Source organism: Tiliqua scincoides, chromosome 3 (genome assembly GCF_035046505.1).
Source record: "Tiliqua scincoides isolate rTilSci1 chromosome 3, rTilSci1.hap2, whole genome shotgun sequence".
Taxonomy (NCBI): Eukaryota; Metazoa; Chordata; class Lepidosauria; order Squamata; family Scincidae; genus Tiliqua; species Tiliqua scincoides.
Window position 1 is genome coordinate 57,792,944 of NC_089823.1, and position 13,225 is coordinate 57,806,168.

The 13,225-nt window shown below is 48.3% G+C and overlaps 1 protein-coding gene across 1 annotated transcript in view; it reads right to left on the reverse strand.

The window, feature by feature from the left end:
- ADAMTS5 (ADAM metallopeptidase with thrombospondin type 1 motif 5) overlaps nt 1-9,558 on the reverse strand; it is a 55,325-nt gene extending 45,767 nt beyond the window's left edge. The window contains exon 1 of the mRNA XM_066621292.1: nt 8,542-9,558. Within this exon, the coding sequence (XP_066477389.1) occupies nt 8,542-9,558 (1,017 nt within the window). The remainder of the gene's footprint in view (nt 1-8,541) is intronic.
- Between the last annotated feature and the right edge of the window lie 3,667 nt (nt 9,559-13,225).

Below are 13,225 nucleotides of genomic sequence, written 5' to 3' on the forward strand. Positions count from 1 at the left end.
AGCCGCTCCGTTCTCTGACTTGTATCACTTCCTGAGGTGGCGCAGGTCCGAGGAGACCCACTGGGGCTGTGGTGGCTTACTGGGAGGTAAGGGGAAGTGTTTGCCCTTGCCTCCAGTTGAGCCAATTCTAGTCCCAATCTCACTCTGGATACAGTGCAGGGCTCCTGGACTGCCTGTTCCAGTGCAAGATAGGATTGTGCTGTTAGTAAGTCCGAAGCATCTTTATATATTTAATGATATCATTTTATAATTATATGGGTCAATGTACTGATGAATTTAATGGTGCTGATGCTTCTTTTGTTTATTTACAAAACATGCTTATTTCATTATCAGCAGCCTAATGCTATCAAACCCCCAATGCACCTGCACCACCGGAACAGTCCCCTCTCCTCATCTTCAGAGCTGGTTGCAACTGCAAAAGCTTTACACCAGCAGCCATGTGCCTGAAAAGACTTAGTGTTCCCCCCAGGAATGCCAGTGAGAGAAAGAGCAAAGGAAGCAAGCAGAAGTGGGTGGTGGACACCCCCTGATAATGCACTTCTTGAGGAGATCATCTTAATCAGCTTCGTGGATGGGACCTGTAAATTCCTAATGGGCATAAGGGAGCAAATGGAGAATACAAAAGATAAAAGAACTCAAACTGCTTTGGTTCATGTCATGTCAACAGGAGCTTTCCCCACCATCACTACCACACAATTCAGCCTCTTTAGAACACACCCTCCTGTCTGCATAATTGGCTCCTATAAGGTCATGTGAAGATTGATGATTGACTCAGGAGGGGGGAACGAGGTGGTTCCATGTGAAAATTCTGCCTTTTCTGACAAAGTGCTTGACAAGAGGTTTTAAATATTTCGTGTCAAAGGCATCGTGGGTGTTAAGTCCATTGACACGAGCCAATTGGTTGAGCATCAATCCTTTTGCTCATGACTAATTTGGCAAATTCTGGAAACTGGTTATTTGCTATGTTAACACCACTTATTGACTCAAACAATATTCTCCAGACTGTCTGTCACAGCACAAACCCATGATGAATGTAGGCCCCAGCTGTCTAAACCAATGCCATTCTTCTCTGTAAAAATCCACCAAATCTATTTCAGTCATCACTTGAGATCAATTGGAACAGAAGCTCTGGGAGACTGGAAACAGAAAAGGTGTTGGATGAAATCCAAATACAGATATTTCCTCTCCACCTTCCACAAGTCATGTGAAAACCTAAAGAGATATTTCTCACAAAAGTTCCAAGCAGTCATGAAAGTGGCATACTATAAGTGCTGGGTGGTATATTCAGTAATAATAGAAACATGTCTGGCTCTTTTAAAAAAAAAAATCACTATCAGAGGTGTTTGCCTTGCCCTTTTCCACAATTATATGACCTTGGTATATGGGATTCCGTTAACAAGCAAAGTGAAAGAGATATTGAAACTTAACAGCAAGCACAGCATTATCTTAGTTCTGTAAACAATAATTCTGTTGAGTAAAACACATGCTTTTTTGGTACTGGTAATCTCTTCTTTGAAAGAACCAAGCAAAATCAAGCTATATTATCCAAAATAATTTCCTTTGTTGGTATGCCAGAGGATACTCTGTATTTACATAAAGTGCCAGCAATATAGCTATGCGAGTCCTTTGTATTTAAATGTCCATTTGTAATGGAGACCTTGGTGGCACTCAATAAACTGCACTTGGCATCATTCATACTTAAGGACCTGCTCAACTTTCATTCCTGGTAATAAAATATGTTCTGCTTAAAATATGTCACAGGGGAGTGGCAGAGTACGCAGGTTTCTTCCAGCGTTATGGCACAAACCTGAGCAGTGTGCATGATAGTACAGTGCACACTGTACTGGTGCTTGCTGTCACAAAAGTGCCATAAGGCACTCTGTGAATGCATAACAGTTGCCAGCACGAGTGCAAAGGCCTGTGCTGGCCCACATGTATCAGCACAAGGAGTAGGGCACATCATGGAAGGTAAGTTCTGCATAAGCAGTGCATAGGTAGAAAGGAGCAGGGGAGGGTGGAGAGGGGGTTAATAGGTGGTACTGGAGTGGGCGGATTGGGTTCAGAAAGGGGCGCGATCAGTGGCAGTGGCACATGCCATATCCTATCCCCCTTCCTGGGCCTGATCCACTGACTTGGGTCAACGTGAACTTGCACTAGCTATGTTACTCATGCAGGACCAAGTTGACCCATTGTGGCTTAGTGCTGGGCAAGGGGACAAATTTTTCCTTAATCTGCAGAGACCTCCAACAGCTGCAGTTCTCCCACTAGGATCCAGCATGCACAGCACCAGCCCTGATGCATCGCTATGTGGGGATTTGCACTGGTTTGGGCTCCCTGTCTCTGAAAAGTCCCACTTTTCTCCAAGGCGGAGCAATTAAGAGTCAGCAGCATTAAGAGAGAGAACACAATTACAGTTCTGGGGTCTAAGTAGTGGAACTCCATAGGACTTACTTCTGAGAAAACAAGTTGAGGATTGCTCTGCACAGTGCTGTCTCGCTCACTGAACTAGTCTCATGGTTCTCTGGATCCTGGCCATGGCTGAAAGCCTCACTATGAAAAATTCCACAGGGAAAAACATAGAAGCATGTTATGCTAAGAAAGGCCTGAAAAAAACGCATATTTAAATAGCTATTCTCGTCTTAAAACATCCCTGTTGGTCAATGACTTCAGTACCGTGTCACACTAAGCCACTGGTAAGAGCAGAGTGAATTGCATGGCCATCTGAACACTTAATAAAGGCAAAGTTACGTGCAAAGAATAACTTGCACATCGTAACGTGTTAGCTTGATAGATGATATGCAAATATTAGTCTATTGAAGTTCAAGGTGGCCTTAGGTAATAAACAGGGACGGAAAATGTGCCTCATGCATTTGATCCATGACTGAAAAACAAGCAACTCAGAAGAAGGCATTTGGGTGTACAAGAACTTAACAGAGCAGCATTCGGAGCCCATCAAAACATGGAGCAGTGGCTTAGCATCTAGTTGCTAAGCAACCCACTTCATACATTCAAAACACAGTTGTAAAAGTTGAGCACTCATGCCAATTGCAGCTACTTCTTGTCTTGCTGCAAAAACAAAAATTGGGGGAAAACGGTAGGCTTTCAAAAGTCCTGTGCCCTGTGAGTTGTTTCTCTTCTGACATCTTTACCTTTTAACTCTTTTTCATGTTTACAGTCTGCAGCAGTGAACAGTGATTCATTTACCCGCAAATGCCATTAGATGAAAGAGGGCCTAAGCTTATTCCATCATTCCTGAGAATCTTTTCCTCTTTCTTTCTTGCCACTATGAACTTTTTCCTCTCTAATTCAGGCAAATACACCACTGGTATACCTTTAATTTAAAATGCAGTATTACATCCTCAGCTTATATACCCTGGGATAACTCAATTGAAGTGAGCCTAATGGTTCACTTTTCTCAGTTACGCCTTGCAAGGAGAAGGCTAAAATATTATGCTGGATTATTTTACTCAGCTGCAGAATCTGTGTAGACCATATTCATGGTCAAAATGAACAGCTATAGAGCAAAAGCTATTGCAGATGCTAGAGTATACGTCTACCTCGTAGATAAGTTGAGGGCAGGTTTTGAACCAAAAATTATGGAATTTTCTAGGACCTTCAGATAAGTTGGCGGTAAAACTGAGGGGCGGTGTCTGACTATAATTCTGGAATTCCCCACTGATTCAAAAAAAGGCAGGTCCTTAGGTCCCTATATTAAAATGGCATTTGTAGAAGGCATGCTCTAAGGCACAGTGGCCGCATGCCTGCCTGCCTGGCTGCCTGTTTGACATGCTTGCTGGTTGTGAAGCATCTCTCTGCAGGAGGGAACTGTTGGGAGAGGCAAAGAGGAAAGCATGGTCAGCCAGAGCATGAAATTGTGCAGGGTGAATTTTGCTGGCAGGCTTTAAGACCAAGTGGCTGCCTGTCTGCCTGCTCAGTGACGTGCTGGCTAGTTGTAAAGCATCTCCCTGCAGGGAAGAACTATTGGGGGGAGGTAAAGCATGACCAGTCAGAGCATTAAATTGCACAGGGTGCGTTTGTGCCTGATGCTCCTCTGGGCTTCCCCTGGCTGCCGCAACACCCCTGAACTTCCTTGACCTCTGAGTGATCCACAGATAGAACAAGGAGATGATCTATGCTGGATTTTTTGAGTAAAGTTTCTTGCCTTATAGGCAAGTATCTACAGTAATTCACATAGCCAGAATATCTACTGCAGATATCAGGGTTGGGAACTCGAGTTGGATGACTCAGACTCGAGAGTCGGATGCATGGAAGACTCTGAAAAAGACTCAAGTCAGGGCCCCCCTGACTCAGCACACATGTTGACTTGAGTCTACCTGTGTCTGGGTGTGCTTGCTTACTGTTTTCGCAGCATGAAAAACCTAGTGGGGCCAGCATTCTGATGAAGCAAGCAGCAGAAAGGTTCCAGCTGGGAGGCAGGAAAGAATTAATGGGGAAGGCAGGACTGGACTCTCTTTTCCCATATTTGATAGGAAGGAAAAAATGGATGATCACTGGATAAAGGATGGGCATTCTGATATTTTCATTGGCTGGGGGCAGGAGGAGGAGCCCAAGACCCTCCTCCCTCTTGCTGCTTCTGTCCCTGCAATCTCACAGTCCCTCTCACCCCTCCTGCCCTGTTTACAGATGGACAGGAACAGCAGGGGGGTGAGTAAAGAGAACTCCAACACACAACACACCGCAGTAGCAGCCCTGTTTTTTCTGCGGCAGGTTTTTTAAAGGGGGGTACTCGACAAGTCCATTAGAGTCACTCAAGGACGACTCGGGGAGTTGGAAAGTGCCCCTGTTATGACTCTTTTTCGATTTGAGTCATGGGGGGCAGAGACTCAGTGACGCAACTCAAGTCAAGCCCCACTGGACTTGCCTATCCCTGGCAGATATATGCTGTAGGCGAGGGAGTTGTCTCAGTGGTAGAGCAGCTGCTTTGCACAGAGAAGTTCCAGTTTTGGCCCCTAGCATCTCCAGATAGATGATACTTTTTGATACTCTGGAGAGTGAGTTACTGCACAGTGCAATCAGGGCCCATGGGGGAGGGGGTACAGGGGATAATTTGTTCCTGGGCCCAGGGTAAAAAAGGGGGTCTTAGGAGCCAAAGGAGGGGGTCCAGAAATGTCCTGGGATCTTATATTTTCTGATCTCACTCAGACTTGCTCCCGGTGTGAGATGCTGGATGCACAGCAGCCGCTCCTGCCACATCCTGATCCATGGGAGGAAATCCATACACATCATGTATAGGATCTGTGCTCCATGTAGCCATGCACATGATTACTTCACAATAACCCCTTTCAGAACAGCAGCCAGGGCTCCACCTGCTCTGCACTTGATGTACACATGATGATCCATAATGTGCATTTGGTCTATGTAAGAAAAAGAAAACACGTAGAAAGAAAGGGAACTTCCCCCCAAAGGTCATGTTTAGTTCAGCCTTTTGGGCTTAAATAAAGGCAGTTGTGCTTATTTAAGTACTGAGAGAGTAATGCAAAACATTACACATGAGCATGTGGGGCCTGGAATAAAATTAAGAACCAGTGTTTTTTTTTTCTTCACAATTCTACCCTGTATATTTTATTTTTAAAAATCAGCTTTACAAGACATACCATCTTGCTCACTTCATTTCTCTGAGATTCTGTGTGTGTGTGTGTGTGTGTGTGTGTGTGTGTGTGTGTGTGTGTTAAAATAATGAAAACTTGCCAAACTCTGTTCAAACTAATGTTCAAAATCAGCTCGACCACTGAACAAACTGTTTAAACAACCTGCCAAAATCTCACTTGGGAGAAATTTGGCCCCAAGGAGTCCAGAATGTCAGATACTATTGGTGATCAGGAAAGTCTGGGTAAGGCTCAGATGCCCCTTTTAAGTGCTGTGTATTTTATGATGGCAAGTGAATGACTTTAGCCATCTACAGAAAGAACAAACTGCACAAGTGGAGCACAACAGGAACAGCATAACATTTCAAATATGTGGAGCTATAAATACAGGCTAGGGTGGTTTTTTTTTTCTTACCCCTCACTGGAATAATTCACTCCACAAGCTATCCAAAGCCTCTTTTTCTCTGGCAGCCTCCCCTGATGGAGCAGGGGAACTCTAATGGAAAGTTATGTGTTTTTCTGAATTAAAGAAGGAAAAGCGGAAGAACACACCAAAGCGACATTCATGTTGAAAAGTCCTTCTATGCCATAAATAGTGTCATGTGTCCATTGGAGCCATGCCCCTTCCCTGGTTCAGCCAGCACCACTCAATTCAGAACTCATCCAAAGAACTGTATGGATAACTTTTATTGGTCCAGAACTCGAACGGATTAGGACTCCAATTTCCATCCTGTGGATAATGAGGCATTGCAACTCCACCCTTCACCTAACCTGGTGCACTTCTTTTCTGCGGCTGTATTTACATGTGGTTTGAATTTACATTCTCCTCTACTGAGCCACACATGTTGTACCTCTCCAGTTTTATTGCTACTTTCTTCTCATGCTGGAAATGCCATGTTAAATTACCAGCAACTATGCAAGGAAGTTGTGCACTCCCTAAGGTAAACATCACACTTTTTTTTTATTTCTGCAAATCTCAACAGGACACATTTGGAATTGATGCAAAGATGCTCATATTTCTTTCTGTTGCTTGCGTCCAGTTGATGGAATGTGCAAAATAATTGGAAAGCATCTAGAAAAACCGAGCAGTCATACCAGTGGGTAGATAGGTTTCTGGCTCTTTCTGTCTGTTAGTGACTTATCTTATTAAAACCTTCAACACAGATTTTACTTAGACTCAGCACTGTTATAAGATAATGTTAGGCTAGGGTTGCACTGAGTTCTTTCCATTTAGATGGTCCAAAACATCTCCGTTCAGCACCAATTTCAAACTCTAATGTGGGAGGTGCTTACTGAACAATAACAACACAATCTTAACAGCTTACACCATTGTCACAAGGAAGACAGCGGAGGGGTTCTGTAGTAAGAATTCCCTAATGTTAATTCAGGACATGGAAGCCTAGTGAAAAATATTATCAGGTTGCAGGTGGTCTGAGGACATGAATCCTGGGGAAGCTCCTGGAGAGTGGCACATGTGCAACAGGAATTTATCTGGCCTTTACTAGGTGTCACTGATGACTCTGACAAAGAAGAGCCAGAGGGCAACTTTCCATTTGCTTGGTAGATCTTGGACAAGCCTTCAGTGGGAGCTCATTAATAAGGTGTTTATAAACAATTGCCTTATAATTTAAAGGGGAAAAAACCCTTCTGTTAGCAGCTGCATTCACAAACACCTGTTTCCTGACTCTGCTCCAACACTGGCTATTTCACTGCTGCAAGCATCTGTATGGGGAGTCCCAATGGGAATGACTGTTTTCGCCCGGTTTGTCTCTAGTGTGCACATAGATGTAAAACATGTCTTGGAGCTAGCTCATAGTCTTTTGCAATGGGTTCAGGAATATGATGACACTGAAGATGATGCTATACCCAACTGTTTTTTGTTTGGAAGTACAGTACTTGTTTTGAATGTCAGAACTGTCCCTTTTGTGCCAGCTCCCAGCAAATGTTAGCAATTACAGTTGGATCTTCAAGTAGTAACCACACCTCACAGAATAACACATTATCTTGGTTGACATTTAAACTAGTGATGGGGATATTTTCACTAAATCTTCTGGAAGTTAAGCCAGCACCTGTACAATAGTTGCGCATGCAAATGTGTGTGTGTGTGTGTGTGTGTGTGTGTGTGTGTGTGTGTGTGTGTGTACAAAAGAACAGCCTTTTAGGGTTTTCGGGGCAAGAAGTCATCAAATCCAGCATCCCATTTCCCACATTGGCCAAACAAGTGCCTCTAAGGAAAGCCATGAGCAAGGCATGAAGGTAATACCCCTCTTTTATTGTTGCCTCACTCCCAGAACTGATATTCAGGGGCATACTGCCTCTGAGCATGGAGGTTTCATATAAGCATGACAATGATTAGTAGCTATTGATAGACTTGGCCTCCGTGAACTTGTCTAATCTCCCTTAAAAGCCATTTAAACTAGAGGCCATCATCTTGCAGCAGCATGTTCCACAGACTGCATTGTGTGGAAAAAGTGCTTTCATTTGTCTGTCCTGAATCTCCTGACCTTGGGCCAGTCACTATCTCTCAGCCTCACCGGGTTGTCAACAACCTCACAGGGTTGTTGTGAGGACAGAAGGAGGTGAGGAACTATGTACACCACCCTGAGCTCCTTTGTGGAAGGTCGGTATAGAAATGTGAGAGTGTAAATAGAGAAATAAATAAAATCGACATCATTGCACGACCACCACCCCAGGTTCTAACATTGTGACAAATGTCACTTTCTCCACCTACAATCAATGAAGAGCACTGAAGACAGCAGTGCTACAATCAGATCCGTGGAAGCCGGAGGGGACCCAATGGACAATTCACATCCAACACACCTGCTGTGAAGCGGAAGGATGAAGCAGCAGGTGGAAGACACGGCTCCGGTGTTGCTCCACAAGGTTGGGGGGCATGAATGGGGTCCCTGAGCCATGAGCCTCCTCCCAAACCTACCTCACGGGTGAAGAGGATGGCAGCATCGTAATGTTCCTCGTGCTCATCGTCCAGCTGGTTGTGCTGGTGCTGCCACTTGCAGAAGTTCTTGAGGGTGGTGGCGGCGTTCTTGTTCACCTCCAGCCCCTTGTCCTTGTCCCCCAGCACCACCACCTTCACCACGGCCAGGCGGATGTGGTTCTCGATGCTGGCGTGCCCGTAGAGCCGGGAGGCGATGGTGGCCAAGGTCAGCAGGTAGTGATGGAGGCCCTTGCCGTACTTCTGGGCCATGGAGTCGTCAGCCACCAGGAGCAGTTCCACCTGCCTGGCCCTGGAGATGGAGCGCTTCCTCCGGCTCCTGGCCCCTGCCCGAGGGGAGAAGAGGCCGGTGGCCAGCGCTGCCCTGGTGGGGGCATCGGTCTCTCGCACCTGACCCAGGAGCGGGGGCCTGGCCGAGCCGCGCGTCCCGCAGCTGGGGCGCCAGGGCAGCGTCTCGAAGCTGAAGTGGTCCCTGAAGAACAAGTGCAGCAGCCGGGCAGCGCCGTCGCCGTAGATGCGCTCCGGAGAGGGCTCCTCCTCCTGCCCCTTCCCCCGGAGCAGAGGCTTCAGCGTGTAGCGGGCGTGCTTGACCGCGAAGTAGCCATCCAGCCCCCCGCAGAGGTTGAAGACGGCCAGGGACTGGGCGCTGCCGTCCACCGTGCCCCGGTAGTAGCAGCGCCCCTTGCCTTGGAGCAGCTGCTCCGCCGAGCCCAGCAGCGCGTCCCTCTCCAGGTCCAGCAGGAAGCGCTGCCCTCCCGCGTAGAGGATGTAGCCCACCTTGCCTCCCCCCGAGTAGGTCTGCTCGATGCTCTCCACCAGGCCGCCGGCCGCCTGCTCCGGGTCCCGCAGGAAGGGGGCAGGCAGGGCGCCCTCCTTGGAGAGCTGCGGCGGGGCTTTATCATGGGCAGGTGCCGGAGCGGCTGGGGACGCGGCGGCGGCGGCGGCGGCAGCAGAGCGCCAGCCTCCGGCCAGCAGCAGGCAAACAAACTTCAGCAGCATGGTCAGCGGGAGCCGCCGCACTGGCCGGGGAGCTTCACCAACGCGGCGGGGGCGCACCCGGGGCAGAGCGCACGGGCGGGAGCCAGAGAAGTTGGGAGCGCAGGGCGCCGCTGCTCTCCCGCAGCCGCCCCCGAGTCATCCGGCTGGGCACTTCCAGGACTCCCGCCGGCGTCCTTCGCACCCCGTGTCTTAGTTTTGGGACTGGGCGTGCAGAGCGCGGCGGGGCAGCCGGAGAGGCGCGCGCGCGCGCGAGCAACCCCGGCTCAAGGTCTGCGGCGCTGGGAGCGCCACCGCGCCCCCTCTCGCGGTGCGGGGCGGCGAGGCGGCGATGTGGCGCTCCCCAGCCCGCCGCCGGCGCGAAGGAGCGGAGACGAGGGAGCTGTGGAGATGCGAGGAGGTGGAACAATGAATTTATAGCGGCGTGCCATCCTGCCATGGCCATCTCGACCATTCGTCACCGCGGGCTGCCTCTTAAAGGGAGAGCTTCGCAGCCTCCCCTCCCACACTTCCTCCGCCGCCTTTCATCAGCGGCGGGAGGGAGGGAGAGAGCGCGAGACCCCAAGCGGGGAGGGCCCAGCGCGGCGGGGGAGGGGAGGGCACCGCAGCGGGGAGGAGGGGACGCGCACCCGCTTCCCTGGGCTCCTTTAAAGCCACGGCGTCCTCCTGGAAGGGGCCGCGTGTCTCTCCCCCGCCTCGCTCTGCCTTCTCAAGCCTTGCCAATGAGCCGCCTGCTTCTGTGGCCACGCTCTTCTTGTTGTTGTTGTTCATGGGGCGACTGAGGCAACTTAGGGGAGGGCGGGGTCTGACTGAAACTTTTCCCTCTGAGCAGATGGACGGGGGGGGGGGGGTCTTGCGTTGCGAACCTGAAGGCAGCCCTCGAGTGGAGGAGTGAATGAGCACCCTCTCCCTTGGGTCATGCGGCTGCCACATCCTGTGGTGGGGAGGCAGTCCCAGAGGCCTCCTCAAGGTATGGGAACATGCCTCAGGTGCTGGAAAGTTGGATAGGATTGAGCCCTGAGTGAGCACCCACAGCCTTGCTCACAGGAGCCAAGCCCAGCTCTCTTGATCTGCAGCTTCCCCTTGCAAGCGGTCCTGTCATTATCCGGAGGCAACTGTCACTTAGTCTGGGAGGTCTGTAATTTTTCCTCCCACGACCAGAGAGGAACAGGAAGGGTAGGTAGAGTGAACTCTTTAGAACCTCACATTGTGCTGTGCAGATCCAGCCTAGCCCTGACCCCTGTCCTTGTGATCCAGAAGGGCCACCCTACAGACAGGCAGCCACAGGAAATAGAGCTGGATCCCAGTTACTGGCCAGTTCCATTATTGGGTTGACCTGCTGCCCCATTTCCTCAAAGGAACGGGGCGGGGGGAAGGGCACTAAAGTGCCCCCTTTAAAAAAAAGCAGGCATGGAAGGGCTAAAGGAAACCTATCATTACCCAGCTGTTGTTCTAGAATGATAAGGTCAAATAAGAGATGACAGTGCACATGTTTCATAGGAAGTAAAGAGTCCTGTTCATGGAGCATGCTTTTGGCAATGCCTATGGACCCAGTGAAGAAAAGAGCCAGTGGTGTATTGGTTAGAGTGGTAGGAGCCAGGATGGTCTGGTGCTTTGGGAGTTAGTTCGAGAGGATCCAGGTTCAAATAGCCACTCAGCCCTGAAGATTCCTTGAGCCAGTCACTGTCTTTCAGCCTCATCTACCTTGCAGGGATGTTGTGAGGACAAAAGGAGGGAAGGAACTATGTATACCTCTCTGAATTCTTTGGAGGAATAAAAATGTGAAAAATACATAAATTTAGAGCAGGGAGACCTAGGTTCAAATCCTCCTTCAGCCATGGTGCTCACTGAGTAATTTTGGATTAGTGACACTCTCTCAGCTAAGCTACCTCACAGGGTTCATATGAGGGTAAATAGATGTGAGGCCTGAGCTCCTTGGGGAAGGATGTGAAAAAATGTTTTTTTACAAAGTGTGTCTGTGTCATTTCCAGATGCTATACAACTGTTGGAATCCTAGATCCTATGCAAAGCAGAGTTTTATTTGGGGAAGATGGGTGATCCATAGATACCTATTGCCCAAGGCTGCAGATAGATATTTAGGGCCAGTTCAGACTATACTTTGACCAGCCCCATGTAACTGCAAGCATGACCCTTCCTTTAACTTCTTCATGTCATGAGGGGGCTGTTTCATCCAAACTCTGTATGCTGCTCTGTATGCTGCCAAACTTTCTGTAAGGTTTAACCTTAAACGTGCCAAACCCTGCAATTACACTAAGTAACTGGGAAGGGAGAGCTGGGATGTGCATGCAGCATGAGTGTGCACTTCTGTAATCCTGTGGAGCTGACCGTGTCATTCACACTGCCATATGATTAGAACCATTTCTAGTCTATTTTTGCTCACTTCATCTATGCACTCACACTTATATTGGATCTTAGTAGATTTTAGGGGCTTATAAATAATAAATATGGAAATGTCTTGCTCATCAAAATGTTCCAAATTTTAAAAAACTTTTTTTTTGACCAAGCATAGAGGATAATTTCTCTTCACTAAAGATGGCTTCTTCAAATTGTCTGGTTTTACCCTTGCATATTTAGAAGTCACACTCTGAATCAAGAATCTCAGATTCTCAGACGAACAGGCCTTGCTGAGGGAGAGTCAGCATGGCTTCTGTAAGGGTAAGTCTTGCCTCACGAACCTTATAGAATTCTTTGAAAAGGTCAACAGGCATGTGGATGCGGGAGAACCCGTGGACATTATATATCTGGACTTTCAGAAGGCGTTTGACACGGTCCCTCACCAAAGGCTACTGAAAAAACTCCACAGTCAGGGAATTAGAGGACAGGTCCTCTCGTGGATTGAGAACTGGTTGGAGGCCAGGAAGCAGAGAGTGGGTGTCAATGGGCAATTTTCACAATGGAGAGAGGTGAAAAGCGGTGTGCCCCAAGGATCTGTCCTGGGACCGGTGCTTTTCAACCTCTTCATAAATGACCTGGAGACAGGGTTGAGCAGTGAAGTGGCTAAGTTTGCAGACGACACCAAACTTTTCCGAGTGGTAAAGACCAGAAGTGATTGTGAGGAGCTCCAGAAGGATCTCTCCAGACTGGCAGAATGGGCAGCAAAATGGCAGATGCGCTTCAATGTCAGTAAGTGTAAAGTCATGCACGTTGGGGCAAAAAATCAAAACTTTAGATATAGGCTGATGGGTTCTGAGCTGTCTGTGACAGATCAGGAGAGAGATCTTGGGGTGGTGGTGGACAGGTCGATGAAAGTGTCGACCCAATGTGCGGTGGCAGTGAAGAAGGCCAATTCTATGCTTGGGATCATTAGGAAGGGTATTGAGAACAAAACGGCTAGTATTATAATGCCGTTGTACAAATCGATGGTAAGGCCACACCTGGAGTATTGTGTCCAGTTCTGGTCGCCGCATCTCAAAAAAGACATAGTGGAAATGGAAAAGGTGCAAAAGAGAGCGACTAAGATGATTACGGGGCTGGGGCACCTTCCTTATGAGGAAAGGCTACGGCGTTTGGGCCTCTTCAGCCTAGAAAAGAGACGCTTGAGGGGGGACATGATTGAGACATACAAAATTATGCAGGGGATGGACAGAGTGGATAGGGAGATGCTCTTTACACTCTCACATAATACCAGAACCAGGGGACATCCACTAAA